The 16,294-nt window shown below is 42.5% G+C and overlaps 1 protein-coding gene and 1 long non-coding RNA gene across 2 annotated transcripts; one reads left to right on the top strand and one right to left on the bottom strand.

Annotated features, from left to right (window-relative positions):
- Positions 1 to 204: 204 nt before the first annotated feature.
- Positions 205 to 1,986, bottom strand: LOC135563730 (uncharacterized). Its single transcript, XR_010460442.1, has 3 exons — positions 1,710 to 1,986; positions 765 to 947; positions 205 to 662 (listed from the first exon to the last, which is right to left on the bottom strand). It is a non-coding gene; the product is annotated as an uncharacterized LOC135563730 (long non-coding RNA).
- Positions 1,987 to 2,125: 139 nt separating this feature from the next.
- Positions 2,126 to 10,781, top strand: LOC115125821 (peptidase inhibitor 15-A-like). Its single transcript, XM_065006866.1, has 6 exons — positions 2,126 to 2,214; positions 2,428 to 2,762; positions 5,798 to 5,916; positions 6,724 to 6,856; positions 7,741 to 7,856; positions 8,623 to 10,781. Exons 2-6 carry the CDS (start codon positions 2,484 to 2,486, stop codon positions 8,756 to 8,758), a joined length of 783 nt encoding a protein of 260 aa, XP_064862938.1. The 5' UTR covers positions 2,126 to 2,214; positions 2,428 to 2,483; the 3' UTR covers positions 8,759 to 10,781.
- Positions 10,782 to 16,294: the final 5,513 nt, after the last annotated feature.

Here is a 16,294-nt window from a genome sequence, read left to right as displayed (position 1 = left end):
GAACACTTAAGCACAAAAAGTACATGTCATGTTTACTACGTTGTCACGCACTGATGTTTTATCTGCAACGAGTCTGTTTGGTGGGAAAATTAGCATATTTTCTTTATGCTCTTTTTTTTTTAAAGATTAGCATGAAAATCTTTCTTCAATTAGACGGAAACCTAGATACTTGAAAAATAAAAGAGAGCCGCACACTCTTGGAGCTCAGATGCAAAACTTTAATACCAACGTTTCGTCTTCGTCAGGGTATAATCACAAACACTGCGGGATGACTCGTTTTATATAGTGTCAAAAGACACAGGTGTCTGTAATCATGGCCAGGAGTGGCCTAATATCATTTGGTTAATAATCAAATATTAAAATGTCATACAAAGAACAGTATACAAACAAATGGATAGCATACGATCATAGATTAATTTGACTATACAAGTTTACACACAATTTGTCACGTTCTTTCAAAATCGAAACCAGAAGCAGACCAGGACAAGGAGAGTAGGAAGAATGTGAGTCTTTATTTACAAGTGAATGTGAATGGGTAGATATATCCAGGTGGCGTAGCGGGCAGCGGTGGTGAGTTGATGGGAGTAAATAGGTGGATCCAATGGGGTAGCGGTATCCTCCGACGACCAGGCGGGAATGGGGTAAATGATCCGAGTGAGTAACTGAAGACAGAACAAACGGAGGTAAGTTTAAGGCAAGCAATACGTAAAAAACAACTAAACAAATTCTATCCAACTTGAGGCTGATACTATGGCACAACATACTGTTCATGGCTAACGATCCGGCAGGGAATGGATGTCGGGTCAGAGCTTTTGAAGGGGAGAGGTGATGATCAGGACAGGTGTGCAGATTACTGATGGAATACAGGTGCGGGTGAACATCGATCTCCCAACAAGCTAATTCGCCCGGCAACCAGACCGGGTGCGTTCCAGGACGCCGGAAACACACTCCAGGACAGAAACACAGGCAAACACAGACTCAGGAAGCGGGATTCGTGACACAATTACAATGGCAAAGTCACAGTAATCACAAGAATGGCTTCAGATCAAAGTCTACGTTGAGACCGAAGGGCACAAGGGTCTTTAAATTAACCTAGATTACTGACAGTCAGTCAATAAGGCATGTCAGCTAACATTTCTTAGGTGGCTCGATGAATTTACCAACCTGTCTAACCTTGTAGTAATCATGGACGAAACTACCGACCGGGGGGGGGGGGCAATTGATTTTGTTAGTCACTCTCACTCAGATATCGTATTAAAATCAAGAATTTCTCCCCACCACATGGTAAAATAAGTAGATTGTATGAAATTAGTTATTTAATAACTAAATCTTTTCTCCGCCCAATTGCAAAAATGTGTTGGATTGCAGAAAACGTTTTAAAACGACAACATGTTCTCTACACCACTTGGCAAAATGTATTGAATTGCAGGAAATTTACTCTGAAACTTCAATGTTTTCTCTCCACTGTCAAGAGTGGTGCCTCTACAATGTTTTGCTCAAATGTTTACTCAGGGCTCCCAAAAGGCTAAGGCCGGCTCTGACTGCTTGTGTATGTATGCAGACCCGCAAGCCACATGACGAGTTCAGATTTGCTATCAAAATTGCCCATCCCTGGCTCAATAACATTGTTATTACATTGTAATAACCCACATATAACATAACTTTCATTCATCACATTTTCTCCGTGGAAATATCAGTGTATCAGTTACCTGTTGTCCCCCAGCTGTCTCTATTGCATCATGACCGCTGTAGTCGTCTTTAACCCATCCCACCCTTCTCTGACCCGTATTGCGGGATTATGCGGTTTTCTTCTCATATGTTTTCTTTTTCACTTTGTCCGGTAGGCTAAACGTAAAACAGATGTTTGTGATGAAGTGAAGCAAGCTCTCTCTGCCAGGAAGGGGATTAAAGAAAACCTAACATGACGTCTCTCTCCAAATGATGTTTTGTTTCAGGTGACAGGGACCTGGTCCACACACCCTCGGACAGCTCGGCGTACTTCCTCCATCAACCGCTGTGATATATAAACCGAGCGCGTCCAACTGCAGCCGGAGTCCTCCTATAGTTTGGAAGGAGCTACTGGCAAGTCTAGTACTGCTGGAAGGAAGCGTCTCTGTCTCTCTCTCTGTCTCTCTCTTATCCACTATTCTAACTAGGACTTTGGAAGAGTGTCGCCTGGCAACACAGACACAAGATACAGCCGCAAAGTAGAAGGTAGGACCTTTCCAACATTACGTAGAATGATTTGATTTCTTCTGTTGTGACCGATATTTTTACTGCTGCATGTGTTTTTGTTATATTTTGGGGAATCGTTGAGAATGTTTTATTTTTTATTTTTTTTACAGACGTTTGTACTACTTGAAATACAGTTTGGCATAAATAGACTACTAGAATAATGTCTGTTCCCTTTTTTAAATGTCATTTCAGATTAAATCAAGACTAGGGATAGCCTACATCCCGTCGCATATTTTAAAGAAGCAAATATGAATGCTCCGCACTTTGCCATGGACTTTCTGCTGTTGTGCATATCTTTCCGAGCAAGTGTATTGGCAGCCAACTCTCCCACCGTGTCCTCGACGTTGCCAGACACCAATTTCACCGATCTTGGCGCAGCGTTCAGCTATGGAGAAGCAGACAGCGAGAATATTCCCCTGACCAGGAGGAAGCGTTATATTTCACAAAACGACATGCTTGCCATTCTTGATTACCACAATAAAGTAAGAGGGAAAGTCTTCCCTCCGGCGTCCAATATGGAGTACATGGTAAGTGATCTATATCTTCAACTTTATCAATAAATTGGTTATTGATTTAATGATGAATTATCTTTCTTCCTTCATTTGCTCTTCTAATTTGTAATACCGATATTGGTGTTTATGTTTTGATACCTACTTGTTAGATCAGTTGCCATGGTTCTTATAAACTCCAGTAGACATGTCCCGGAGAAGCTGCTCTATTCCTTGATAAATGTGTGTTGCTTAGTGACAGACGCTCTCTGTCACGGTGACTGGTGACGTGTGATAGGTTGATGTGAATCAAGGTCCCCCCAGATGGCACCCTATTCCCTATATAGTGCACAGGCCATATGGCTCTGGTCAAAAGTAGTTGCAGTATATAGGGAATAGGGGTCTACTTGGAATGGTGCCCATGTGTAGTTCAGAGCAGGATGCTCAGTGACAAATATCTCCTCTGGCCCCCTCTCTGACCCTCTCTGGCCATGACCCAGCTGTTGAGCACATTTCAGCGTACAGGACCACCTGCAGCCTCGCTGGGAGAGGGGTCACGTTTTAGAGGGGTCTGACAGGGGGAAAACAGTAGGAGCTAAAGTACTCCTCAATGCCTAGTAACCTAGTAACCTAGTAAGATCACCTCAGGTTAAGTCCTGAATGGAATATTATGGGCCCTGGTCAAAAGTAGTGTGCTACATAGGGAATAGGGTGCCAACCCTGGTCAAAAGTAGTGCGCTTACATATGAAATAGGGTGCCGTTTGTGATCCAAGTGTCCATGTAGTGGTGGGTTTGGTTGGAGTTGTTCATGACTGAGTGATGAATGGGTTTAAACACACGGTAGCTGGTCGCCGGTAGCCGGTTGCAGATGCAGAGAACAGTGCATTGTAGAGGCCACTGTAAAAGGCTATGATAAAACCAACTATTGGCAGTGCATCGCTCTGAACGGGCCAGTTGCATAGCTATCATAGGAGGATGGTGGCTGGCAACGTCAAGGACACAGTGGGAGAGTTGGCAGTCAATACACTTAAAGTCTATGGCAAAGTGGAGAACATTCAATGTTTGTTTTAAATATACGACGGGATGTAGGCTATCACTCGTCTTGATTTAATCTGAAATTAAAAAATAAAAGAACAGACATTACTCTAGTAGTTTATTTTTTCGGTGTTCCAATTTAGATCTAGTTCTACCATCTAGGAGGTTGAACCACGTGAGAGAGAGAGTGAGAGAGAGAGAGAGAGAGAGAGTGAGAGAGAGAGAGAGAGAGTGGTACTATAATCTAGGAGGTTGAACCACGTGAGAGAGAGAGAGTGGTACTATAATCTAGGAGGTTGAACCACGTGAGAGAGAGAGAGTGGTACTATAATCTAGGAGGTTGAACCACGTGAGAGAGAGAGAGTGGTACTATAATCTAGGAGGTTGAACCACGTGAGAGAGAGAGTGAGAGAGAGAGAGAGTGGTACTATAATCTAGGAGGTTGAACCACGTGAGAGAGAGAGTGAGAGAGAGAGAGAGTGGTACTATAATCTAGGAGGTTGAACCACGTGAGAGAGAGAGAGTGGTACTATAATCTAGGAGGTTGAACCACGTGAGAGAGAGAGAGAGAGAGAGAGAGTGGTACTATAATCTAGGAGGTTGAACCACGTGAGAGAGAGAGAGAGAGTGGTACTATAATCTAGGAGGTTGAACCACGTGAGAGAGAGAGAGAGAGAGAGTGGTACTATAATCTAGGAGGTTGAACCACATGAGAGAGAGAGAGTGGTACTATAATCTAGGAGGTTGAACCACGTGAGAGAGAGAGAGAGAGAGAGAGAGTGGTACTATAATCTAGGAGGTAGGTGAACCACGTGAGAGAGAGAGTGGTACTATAATCTAGGAGGTTGAACCACGTGAGAGAGAGAGTGGTACTATAATCTAGGAGGTTGAACCACGTGAGAGAGAGAGAGTGGTACTATAATCTAGGAGGTTGAACCACGTGAGAGAGAGAGAGAGAGAGAGAGTGGTACTATAATCTAGGAGGTAGGTGAACCACGTGAGAGAGAGAGTGGTACTATAATCTAGGAGGTTGAACCACGTGAGAGAGAGAGTGGTACTATAATCTAGGAGGTAGGTGAACCACGTGAGAGAGAGAGTGGTACTATAATCTAGGAGGTTGAACCACGTGAGAGAGAGAGTGGTACTATAATCTAGGAGGTTGAGAGAGAGAGAGAGAGAGAGAGAGAGAGAGAGACTATAATCTAGGAGGTTGAACCACGAGAGAGAGAGAGAGACAGAGAGAGAGAGAGAGAGAGAGAGAGTGGTACTATAATCTAGGAGGTTGAACCAGGAGAGAGAGAGAGACAGAGAGACAGAGAGAGAGACAGAGAGAGAGAGAGAGAGAGAGAGAGAGAGAGAGAGGTACTATAATCGAGGAGGTTGTCTCGACTTGACCCTGATCCAATTCCGTTTCAGCAGTTCTGTTGACTAACCGAAGACAGCACGCGTCACTGTTGCATCAGAACTCATGGAACGTTGTGTTGGACTACCTAGAACACAGCAGAACAGTTTCACGTGAATTAAACGTTTCAAAGAGATCATAGATATGTGGGAACAGGGAGAATAGACAAGGCTTTATCGTGTGAGAACAGGGAGAATAGACAAGGCTTTATCGTGTGAGAACAGGGAGAATAGACAAGACTTTAACGTGTGGGAACAGGGAGAATAGACAAGGCTTTATCGTGTGAGAACAGGGAGAATAAACAAGGCTCTAACGTGTGGGAACAGGGAGAATAGACAAGGCTTTAACGTGTGGGAACAGGGAAAATAGACAAGGCTTTATCGTGTGAGAACAGGGAGAATAGACAAGGCTTTAATGTGTGGGAACAGGGAGAATAAACAAGGCTTTAACGTGTGGGAACAGGGAGAATAGACAAGGCTTTATCGTGTGGGAACAGGGAGAATAGACAAGGCTTTGTGTGTATATTTTTCTTAGCTTAGTCATGTTACTCATGATCTCATGTTTCTCATGTTCCCTGTTTGTGTGTGTGTGTGTGTGTGTGTGTGTGTGTGTGTGTGTGTGTGTGTGTGTGTATAGTCGTGGGACGAGACCCTGTCTAAGTCAGCTGAGGACTGGGCCCACGCGTGTCTGTGGGAGCACGGACCTCGACACCTCCTCAGGTTCCTGGGCCAGAACCTCTCTGTCAGGACTGGACGGTGAGTCACCTCTGAACTTTGACCCCTCACTGTTGACCCTAGATGCTGACCACATGTCAGTTTGGTGTTCAACCCTCTGAAGGTTCAGGATCTGGGGGAGGGGAAACTGGTCCTGGAACTGTCTCCAATGGTTTCTTCTGTTGATGACCCAGTCTGCTACCTAAATGTCCTGACCCAGTCTTCTTCCTAAATGTCCTGACCCAATCTGCTTCCTAAATGTCCTGACCCAGTCTGCTTCCTAAATGTCCTGACCCAGTCTGCTTCCTAAATGTCCTGACCCAGTCTGCTTCCTAAATGTCCTGACCCAGTCTGCTTCCTAAATGTCCTGACCCAGCCTGCTTCCTAAATGTCCTGACCCAGTCTGCTTCCTAAATGTCCTGACCCAGTCTGCTTCCTAAATGTCCTGACCCAGCCTGCTTCCTAAATGTCCTGACCCAGTCTGCTTCCTAAATGTCCTGACCCAGTCTGCTTCCTAAATGTCCTGACCCAGTCTGCTTCCTAAATGTCCTGACCCAGCCTGCCAGTCTGCTTCCTAAATGCCCCTATTCATTATGTAGTGTGCTACGTTTGACCAGAGCTCCAAGGGGGGGGGGGGGAATAGGGAATAGAATGCCATTTGGGACATGGAGCATGTCTCCAGCTGCGACCCACAAGACCGGCCCCTGGCTGAGTGAATGACCTGACTTTGGGGAAACAGTGCCTTAGTCTTTGACTCGTATCTTTTGCCACCAACTAGAAATAATAACTTTTTTAGTTATGGATCTACTCTCCGTACTCATCTGAACGTCTGCGTGTGTCTGTCCTCAGCTACCGCTCTATTCTCCAGTTAGTGAAGCCCTGGCATGATGAAGTGAAGGACTATGTGTTCCCTTACCCCCAGGACTGCAACCCCAGGTGCCCCCTGAAATGCTACGGACCCATGTGTACACATTATACACAGGTAGGAAGACACAAGGACCTCGTCATTCTGGGCGGAGTCATATCTTGGTTTAACCCAATGCGGTCAATACTCGATTGATGTTAATGTTTGTGTCACTCGTGCATCTCTTCATTTATTTTATTTCACCTCTATTTAACCAGGTATTTAACCTCATTTGCAACTGCTACTGCGGGGTCAGCAGGGTAGCTTAGTGGTTAGAGCGCTGGACTAGTAACCGGAAGGTTGCAAGTTCAAACCCCTGAGCTGACAAGGTACAAATCTGCCCTTTTGCCCCTGAACAGGCAGTTAACCCACTGTTCCTAGGGCCGTCATTGAAAATAAGAATTTGTTCTTAACTGACTTGCCTGGTTAAATAAAGATTTTTTTTTTTTAAAGGTCCAATGCAGATGTTTTTTTAATCTCAATATCAAATAAATATCAAATATCAAATAAATAATTTCTGGTTTACCTTACCGTGTTTTTTTTTCAATTGAAATGGTCAAAAATAAACAAAAATAGCTTCTTAGCAAAGGACAATTTCTCAAGCAAGAATTTTGCTCGGACTGTCTGTGAGTGGAAAACCCGAAAAATTAGCTGTTATTGGCAGAGAGGTTTGGAACTCTCTTTCTCATTGGTCTATTAACTCCATTCACCTCCTGGTGATGTCACAGTGGAAAGCCAAAACTCCACCCACCAAAACACGCTGAGATTTCATTCAGGCGGTGTTTTCAAACAGCTCTTAAAGCGCATTATCATCAATTTCACAATTTCTCAGTATTATTATTATATATATATATATATATATATAGGAAAATCCCGTTTTCTGACTGCACTGGGCCAATGTAACTGTTTTAAATGATCTTTACATAACGATGATCCCTACGGTGGTCTCTCTGTCTTTACAGATGGTTTGGGCCACAACAAACAAAGTCGGCTGTGCTGTACATACATGTCACAACATGAACGTGTGGGGGAACGTGTGGAAACGGTCAACATACTTAGTGTGCAACTATTCATCCAAGTAAGTAGACAGAATATAATATAATATTCTACTTCTATCGTCACCCCTTTGACATTTCAGGAATAAGGAACACGGTATCTTTGAGAAAAGGTATTTGCTTTCTGTTGTCCGATTGTCTTTAACAACTGTACCTTAGTTTCCGAGCATGCCCGATGCTCAACCCGCTGTTGGCAACAGTGCGGTTCGTCTCCATCCATTGGAGCTTTAGCGTTGGCCGCCATGTTGCTGTGGTTGCCTAGCGACTCAGACATACCGCACACAAGGCCGTGTACCTACAGGTACCAGCTACATTCCAAATGCTCCACAGCCTCACCAGAATTACAGAATAATTAATTCCTTAATTCCAGGAATCAAAGCCGGGCGTTTCGTAACCATTGAGCGACTTGTGACTCGGTCCTTTTCTTCTCTTTTGGCTGGGGGATAATACAACCAGCACTGTGGTGACCTGTTTTAACTCACTAATGGAGGACATGGCTTCCACACGGTGTAACGTTGGTGACTAAGCAGCCGTTTTAGAAATGATTCCCTTTTTACTCGAGATAAATACGTTCCACCACAGGTACAATGGTGCCCACTATCAACGTAGCTACTGACAGTCTTACTGACAATGACGTCATCCACACTCTGTTATTGGCTAGCTTATACGTACCCTAATTACATTCCTCTATAAGATAGTTATCCGCTAGCTATGTAGCGGTTATGCTAACCCTAACCTACAGACCACTCCGTGCCAGTATTAACTCTGTGTCTGTCTTGTGTTTTCCAGGGGGAACTGGATCGGAGAGGCACCCTATAAAGTAGGCGTCCCGTGCTCCGCTTGTCCCCCCAGCTACGGAGGCTCCTGTTCCAACAACATGTGCTTCCCAGCCCTCAACACAAACTATCTGCAGTGGTTCAAATAGAGTCTCCGTCCAGCCTGCGTCCCAAATCACAGCCTATTCTCTATGTAGCCCTATGGGCCCTGGTCTAAAGTAGTGCACTACATAGGGGATAGGGGGCCAGCCCTGGTCTAAAGTAGTGCACTACATAGGGGATAGGGGGCCAGCCCTGGTCTAAAGTAGTGTGCTACATAGGGAATAGGGTGCCATTTGGGACGAAGACTAACACCAAGCTAACATCTTGACCCCCCCCCCCCCCACCCCAAACACAGAGACTTTCCCTCCTGAAAGGATTTGTACAACAGTCCTGAAAACATGCTATTTTTGTATATATATGGGCTTATTTACGTTGGAAGGCAGCACATTTTTTTTTATATATATATAATTATGTGTACATAGAATGTATATTAATGTTTTACGTTGTAACTAGAACTTATGTTTTTATACAATTATCCTATGATGAATTGGATTGATTGATTGATTGATTGATTGATTGATTGATTGATGGATTTGATTGATTGATTGATTGATTGATTGATTGATTGATTGATTGATTGGATTGATTGATTGATTGATTGATTGATTGATTGATTGATTGATTGGATTGATTGATTGATTGATTGATTGATTGATTGATTGATTGGATTGATTGATTGATTGATTGATTGATTGATTGATTGATTGATTGGATTGATTGATTGATTGATTGATTGATTGATTGATTGATTGATTGATTGATTGATTGAAGATAATCTCGTGAACGGTGTTTAATAACAGACATGGTGCAGATACTGTTTCAGTATTACAGTATTATGGTTTACCATCGGCCATTGGAAGTGGATACTCATGGACACACCGCCTCACAATGGTCCCATGGAAACAACTGGAAACACCTTGTCATTTCTGGAGGTTATTGACACGGCAACGCTAGCAACAACAAACAAACAAAAAAGTGATCGCTAACAAACTGTAAACAATTATAGCTGGCTAGCTAATTATCTTGGCTAACTTGTGGAGTTAAAAACAATTCACTTATTTATCATTAATTAGCCACTGTAAATATATTTGCTATAGAAAATGCTACGTTGTCTCCTGCGAGGTGTTGTTTACGTTTGACAGTTTTATGACACCTCCACTTGCAGGCGTAGTATGTGTTTCAGGTGCATTTTGAAGTCGGAGGTAAAGACAAAGTAACACAGTGCTGGCTGCTAATTTCAAATCAATTCAAATGGTGCTGAACACACAGAGCACTATTCAGCTCTCAATGGTGCTGAACACACAGAGCACTATTCAGCTCTCAATGGTGCTAAACACACAGAGCACTATTCAGCTCTCAATGGTGCTAAACACACAGAGCACTATTCAGCTCTCAATGAAGCTAAACACACAGAGCACTATTCAGCCCTCAATGGTGCTAAAAACACACAGAGCACTATTCAGCTCTCAATGAAGCTAAACACATAGAGCACTATTCAGCTCTCAATGAAGCTAAACACACAGAGCACTATTCAGCTCTCAATGAAGCTAAACACACAGAGCACTATTCAGCCCTCAATGGTGCTAAAAACACACAGAGCACTATTCAGCTCTCAATGGTGCTAAACACACAGAGCACTATTCAGCTCTCAATGAAGCTAAACACATAGAGCACTATTCAGCTCTCAATGGTGCTAAACACACAGAGCACTATTCAGCTCTCAATGGTGCTAAACACACAGAGCACTATACATTCCACACATCATTCTCTAGCATTTTATACAGTAGGTTCAGTGAAATGTGTATACCACGACAGATTGGACTACCAATGTGTTTGGGCGTATGGCATGATACTGTTGGCATACTGTGTTCAGTAGACACCTTCATGTCTTCCTTAATAAGTGTTCACCAACTGTATGTACGTAGATAAACCCTCACACTCTATTAATATCCTTATACTACATTCATACTGAAAGTTATTCTTTTTTTTATACGGCATAAGTATTTCATTGAAGGAGTTTTTTTTAAAAAAAAATTGTAAAAATGAACTGTAAATAAATATGTAAAGGAATTACGTCCGTGCATACTGGTTTTCATTAGGATCATCTCATGTGTGGTAATGTAGAGTGGTCGGTATGGTAATGTAGAGTGGTCGGTATGGTAATGTAGAGTGGTTGGTGTGGTAATGTAGAGTGGTTGGTATGGTAATGTAGAGTGGTTGGTGTGGTCATTTAGAGTGGTTGGTATGGTAATGTAGAGTGGTTGGTGTGGTCATTTAGTGTGGTCGGTATGGTAATGTAGAGTGGTCGGTATGGTAATGTGGAGTGGTTGGTATGGTAATGTAGAGTGGTCGGTATGGTAATGTAGAGTGGTTGGTGTGGTCATTTAGAGTGGTTGGTATGGTAATGTAGAGTGGTTGGTGTGGTCATTTAGTGTGGTCGGTATGGTAATGTAGAGTGGTTGGTGTGGTAATGTAGAGTGGTTGGTGTGGTCATTTAGTGTGGTTGTAGGTATGGTAATGTAGAGTGGTTGGTGTGGTCATTTAGAGTGGTTGGTATGGTAATGTAGAGTGGTTGGTGTGGTCATTTAGTGTGGTCGGTATGGTAATGTAGAGTGGTCGGTATGGTAATGTAGAGTGGTTGGTGTGGTCATTTAGAGTGGTTGGTATGGTAATGTAGAGTGGTTGGTGTGGTCATTTAGTGTGGTCGGTATGGTAATGTAGAGTGGTTGGTGTGGTCATTTAGTGTGGTCGGTATGGTAATGTAGAGTGGTTGGTGTGGTCATTTAGTGTGGTCGGTATGGTAATGTAGAGTGGTTGGTGTGGTCATTTAGTGTGGTCGGTATGGTAATGTAGAGTGGTTGGTGTGGTCATTTAGTGTGGTCGGTATGGTAATGTAGAGTGGTTGGTGTGGTCATTTAGTGTGGTTGGTATGGTAATGTAGAGTGGTTGGTGTGGTCATTTAGTGTGGTTGGTATGGTAATGTAGAGTGGTTGATGTGGTCATTTAGTGTGGTTGGTTGGGTAATGTAGTGTGGTTTGCATGGTAATGTAGTGTGATTGGTATGGTAATGTAGAGTGGTTGATGTGGTCATTTAGTGTGGTTGGTATGGTAATTAACAGTGGTTGGTTGGGTAATGTAGTGTGGTTGGTGTGGTCATTTAGTGTGGTTGGTTGGGTAATGTAGTGTGGTTTGCATGGTAATGTAGTGTGCTTGGTATGGTAATTAAGAGTGGTTGGTTGGGTAATGTAGACTTGTTGGTGTGGTCATTTAGTGTGGTTGGTATAGTAATGTAGAGTGGTTGGTATGGTAATTAACAGTGATTGGTATGGTAATGTAGTGTGGTTGGTATGGTAATGTAGTGCGGTTGGTGTGGTCATTTAGTATGGTTGGTATGGTAATTAACAGTGATTGGTATGGTAATGTAGAATGGTTGGTGTGGTCATTTAGTGTGGTTGGTATAGTAATGTAGAGTGGTTGGTATGGTAATTAACAGTGATTGGTATGGTAATGTAGTGTGGTTGGTATGGTAATTAACAGTGGTTGGTTGGGTAATGTAGAGTGGTTGGTATGGTAATGTAGTGTGGTTGGTGTGGTATTGTAGAGTGGTTGGTGTGGTCATTTAGAGTGGTTGGTATGGTAATGTAGAGTGGTTGGTGTGGTCATTTAGTGTGGTCGGTATGGTAATGTAGAGTGGTCGGTATGGTAATGTAGAGTGGTTGGTGTGGTCATTTAGAGTGGTTGGTATGGTAATGTAGAGTGGTTGGTGTGGTCATTTAGTGTGGTCGGTATGGTAATGTAGAGTGGTTGGTGTGGTCATTTAGTGTGGTCGGTATGGTAATGTAGAGTGGTTGGTGTGGTCATTTAGTGTGGTCGGTATGGTAATGTAGAGTGGTTGGTGTGGTCATTTAGTGTGGTTGGTATGGTAATGTAGAGTGGTTGGTGTGGTCATTTAGTGTGGTCGGTATGGTAATGTAGAGTGGTTGGTGTGGTCATTTAGTGTGGTTGGTATGGTAATGTAGAGTGGTTGGTGTGGTCATTTAGTGTGGTTGGTATGGTAATGTAGAGTGGTTGATGTGGTCATTTAGTGTGGTTGGTTGGGTTGGTATGGTAATGTAGTGTGGTTTGCATGGTAATGTAGTGTGATTGGTATGGTAATGTAGAGTGGTTGATGTGGTCATTTAGTGTGGTTGGTATGGTAATTAACAGTGGTTGGTTGGGTAATGTAGTGTGGTTGGTGTGGTCATTTAGTGTGGTTGGTTGGGTAATGTAGTGTGGTTTGCATGGTAATGTAGTGTGCTTGGTATGGTAATTAAGAGTGGTTGGTTGGGTAATGTAGACTTGTTGGTGTGGTCATTTAGTGTGGTTGGTATAGTAATGTAGAGTGGTTGGTATGGTAATTAACAGTGATTGGTATGGTAATGTAGTGTGGTTGGTATGGTAATGTAGTGCGGTTGGTGTGGTCATTTAGTATGGTTGGTATGGTAATTAACAGTGATTGGTATGGTAATGTAGAATGGTTGGTGTGGTCATTTAGTGTGGTTGGTATAGTAATGTAGAGTGGTTGGTATGGTAATTAACAGTGATTGGTATGGTAATGTAGTGTGGTTGGTATGGTAATTAACAGTGGTTGGTTGGGTAATGTAGAGTGGTTGGTATGGTAATGTAGTGTGGTTGGTGTGGTATTGTAGAGTGGTTGGTATGGTAATTAACAGTGGTTGGTATGGTAATTAACAGTGGTTGGTATGGTAATGTAGTGTGGTTGGTATGGTAATTAACAGTGGTTGGTTGGGTAATGTAGTGTGGTTGGTATGGGATTGTAGAGTTGTTGGTATGGTAATGTAGTGTGGTTGGTATGGTAATGTAGTGTGGTTGGTATGGTAATGTAGTGTGGTTGGTATGGGATTGTAGAGTGGTTGGTATGGTAATTAACAGTGGTTGGTATGGTAATTAACAGTGGTTGGTATGGTAATTAACAGTGGTTGGTATGGTATTGTAGAGTGGTTGGTATGGTAATTAACAGTGGTTGGTATGGTAATGTAGTGTGGTTGGCATGGTAATTAACAGTGGTTGGTATGGTATTGTAGAGTGGTTGGTATGGTAATTAACAGTGGTTGGTATGGTAATGTAGTGTGGTTGGTATGGTAATTAACAGTGGTTGGTATGGTATTGTAGTGTGGTTGGTATATTAATGTAGTGTGGTTGGTATGGTAATTAACAGTGGTTGGTATAGTATTGTAGAGTGGTTGGTATGGTAATGTAGTGTGGTTGGTATGGTAATTAACAGTGGTTGGTATGGTATTGTAGTGTGGTTGGTATGGTAATGTAGTGTGGTTGGTATGGTAATTAACAGTGGTTGGTATAGTATTGTAGAGTGGTTGGTATGGTAATTAACAGTGGTTGGTATAGTATTGTAGAGTGGTTGGTATGGTAATTAACAGTGGTTGGTATGGTATTGTAGAGTGGTTGGTATGGTAATTAACAGTGGTTGGTATAGTATTGTAGAGTGGTTGGTATGGTAATTAACAGTGGTTGGTATAGTATTGTAGAGTGGTTGGTATGGTAATTAACAGTGGTTGGTATAGTATTGTAGAGTGGTTGGTATGGTAATTAACAGTGGTTGGTATAGTATTGTAGAGTGGTTGGTATGGTAATTAACAGTGGTTGGTATGGTATTGTAGAGTGGTTGGTATGGTAATGTAGTGTGGTTGGTATGGAAATTAACAGTGGTTGGTATGGTATTGTAGAGTGGTTGGTATGGTAATGTAGTGTGGTTGGTATGGTAATTAACAGTGGTTGGTATAGTATTGTAGAGTGGTTGGTATGGTAATTAACAGTGGTTGGTATGGTAATTAACAGTGGTTGGTATAGTATTGTAGAGTGGTTGGTATGGTAATTAACAGTGGTTGGTATAGTATTGTAGAGTGGTTGGTATGGTAATTAACAGTGGTTGGTATGGTAATTAACAGTGGTTGGTATGGTATTGTAGAGTGGTTGGTATGGTAATTAACAGTGGTCGGTATGGTAATTAACAGTGGTTGGTATGGTAATTAACAGTGGTTGGTATAGTATTGTAGAGTGGTTGGTATAGTATTGTAGAGTGGTTGGTATGGTAATTAACAGTGGTTGGTATGGTAATTAACAGTGGTTGGTATAGTATTGTAGAGTGGTTGGTATGGTAATTAACAGTGGTTGGTATGGTAATTAACAGTGGTTGGTATGGTAATTAACAGTGGTTGGTATAGTATTGTAGAGTGGTTGGTATGGTAATTAACAGTGGTTGGTATGGTAATTAACAGCGGTTGGTATGGTAATTAACAGTGGTTGGTATGGTAATTAACAGTGGTTGGTATGGTAATTAACAGTGGTTGGTATGGTAATTAACAGTGGTTGGTATGGTATTGTAGTGTGGTTGGTAAAAAAAAAAATTATAGTAATAATAAAAAATAAAAATACATTTTGGCAAGAAAACGCCGCCACAATTTTGACTTGGCAAATAGCTCAGAATTTATTTTCAATCTAAATTAAGATATTATTTCTCTCCCAAACAGCCCTACTGTATAATGCAGGTTATTCGGCTGTCCCCATAGGAGACCCCTCTTGGGTTCCATGTGGAACCCTCTGATAGGGTTCTTCAGCTGTCCCCATAGGAGAACCCTCTTGTGTTCCATGTGGAACCCTCTGAAAGGGTTCTTCAGCTGTCCCCATAGGAGAACCCTCTTGTGTTCCATGTAGAACCCTCTGAAAGGGTTCTTCAACTGTCCCCATAGGAGAACCCTCTTGTGTTCCATGTAGAACCCTCTGAAAGGGTTCTTCAGCTGTCCCCATAGGAGAACCCTCTCGGGTTCCAAGTGAGTAGGACAGGCATAGGAGAAGCTTTGAAGTAACTAATAAAATGCTAATTCATTACTTAAAAATCATACAAAGTGATTTTCTGGATTTTTGTTTTAGATTCCGTCTCTCACAGTTGAAGTGTACCTATGATAAAAATTACAGACCTCTACATGCATTGTAAGTAGGAAAACCTGCAAAATCTGCAGTGTATCAAATACTTGTTCTCCCCACTGTATATATATAGAGAAAAAAACTAAAAACACCGACTGTATTTAAATGATTGGTGATGGAATTGAATGGAGCTTCTTACTTGTGTGTATTTTGTCATTAAAACCTCTCTTTTGGCTTATATTGGACTGTGTTCTGTGGGTTCATAACAGGTCTGCTCTATTCTGGCTCAGACAATGCTTACTCGTCCAAGACTAACTTACTACTACTACTCCACCTATGTCCCAAGCCTTCTCCGATTCCTCCTCTATCTCTGTCTGTCTGTCTGTCTGTCTGTCTGTCTGTCTGTCTGTCTGTCTGTCTGTCTGTCTGTCTGTCTGTCTGTCTGTCTGTCTGTCTGTCTGTCTGTCTGTCTGCCTGCCTGCCTGCCTGCCTGCCTGCCTGCCTGTCTGTCTGCCTGTCTGTCTGTCTGTCTGTCTGTCTGTCTGTCTGTCTGTCTGTCTGTCTGTTCTCATGGCCTGACATTGATTAGAGAACCAACCCAGGGGAAATCCAGCCTCATCCTTTCTCTTTGATTCTCTGTT

The sequence above is a fragment of the Oncorhynchus nerka genome, linkage group LG22 (assembly GCF_034236695.1).
Source record: "Oncorhynchus nerka isolate Pitt River linkage group LG22, Oner_Uvic_2.0, whole genome shotgun sequence".
Taxonomy (NCBI): domain Eukaryota; kingdom Metazoa; phylum Chordata; class Actinopteri; order Salmoniformes; family Salmonidae; genus Oncorhynchus; species Oncorhynchus nerka.
Note: the sequence above shows the minus strand (reverse complement) of the source record. Positions and strands in the feature narration are given on the sequence as shown.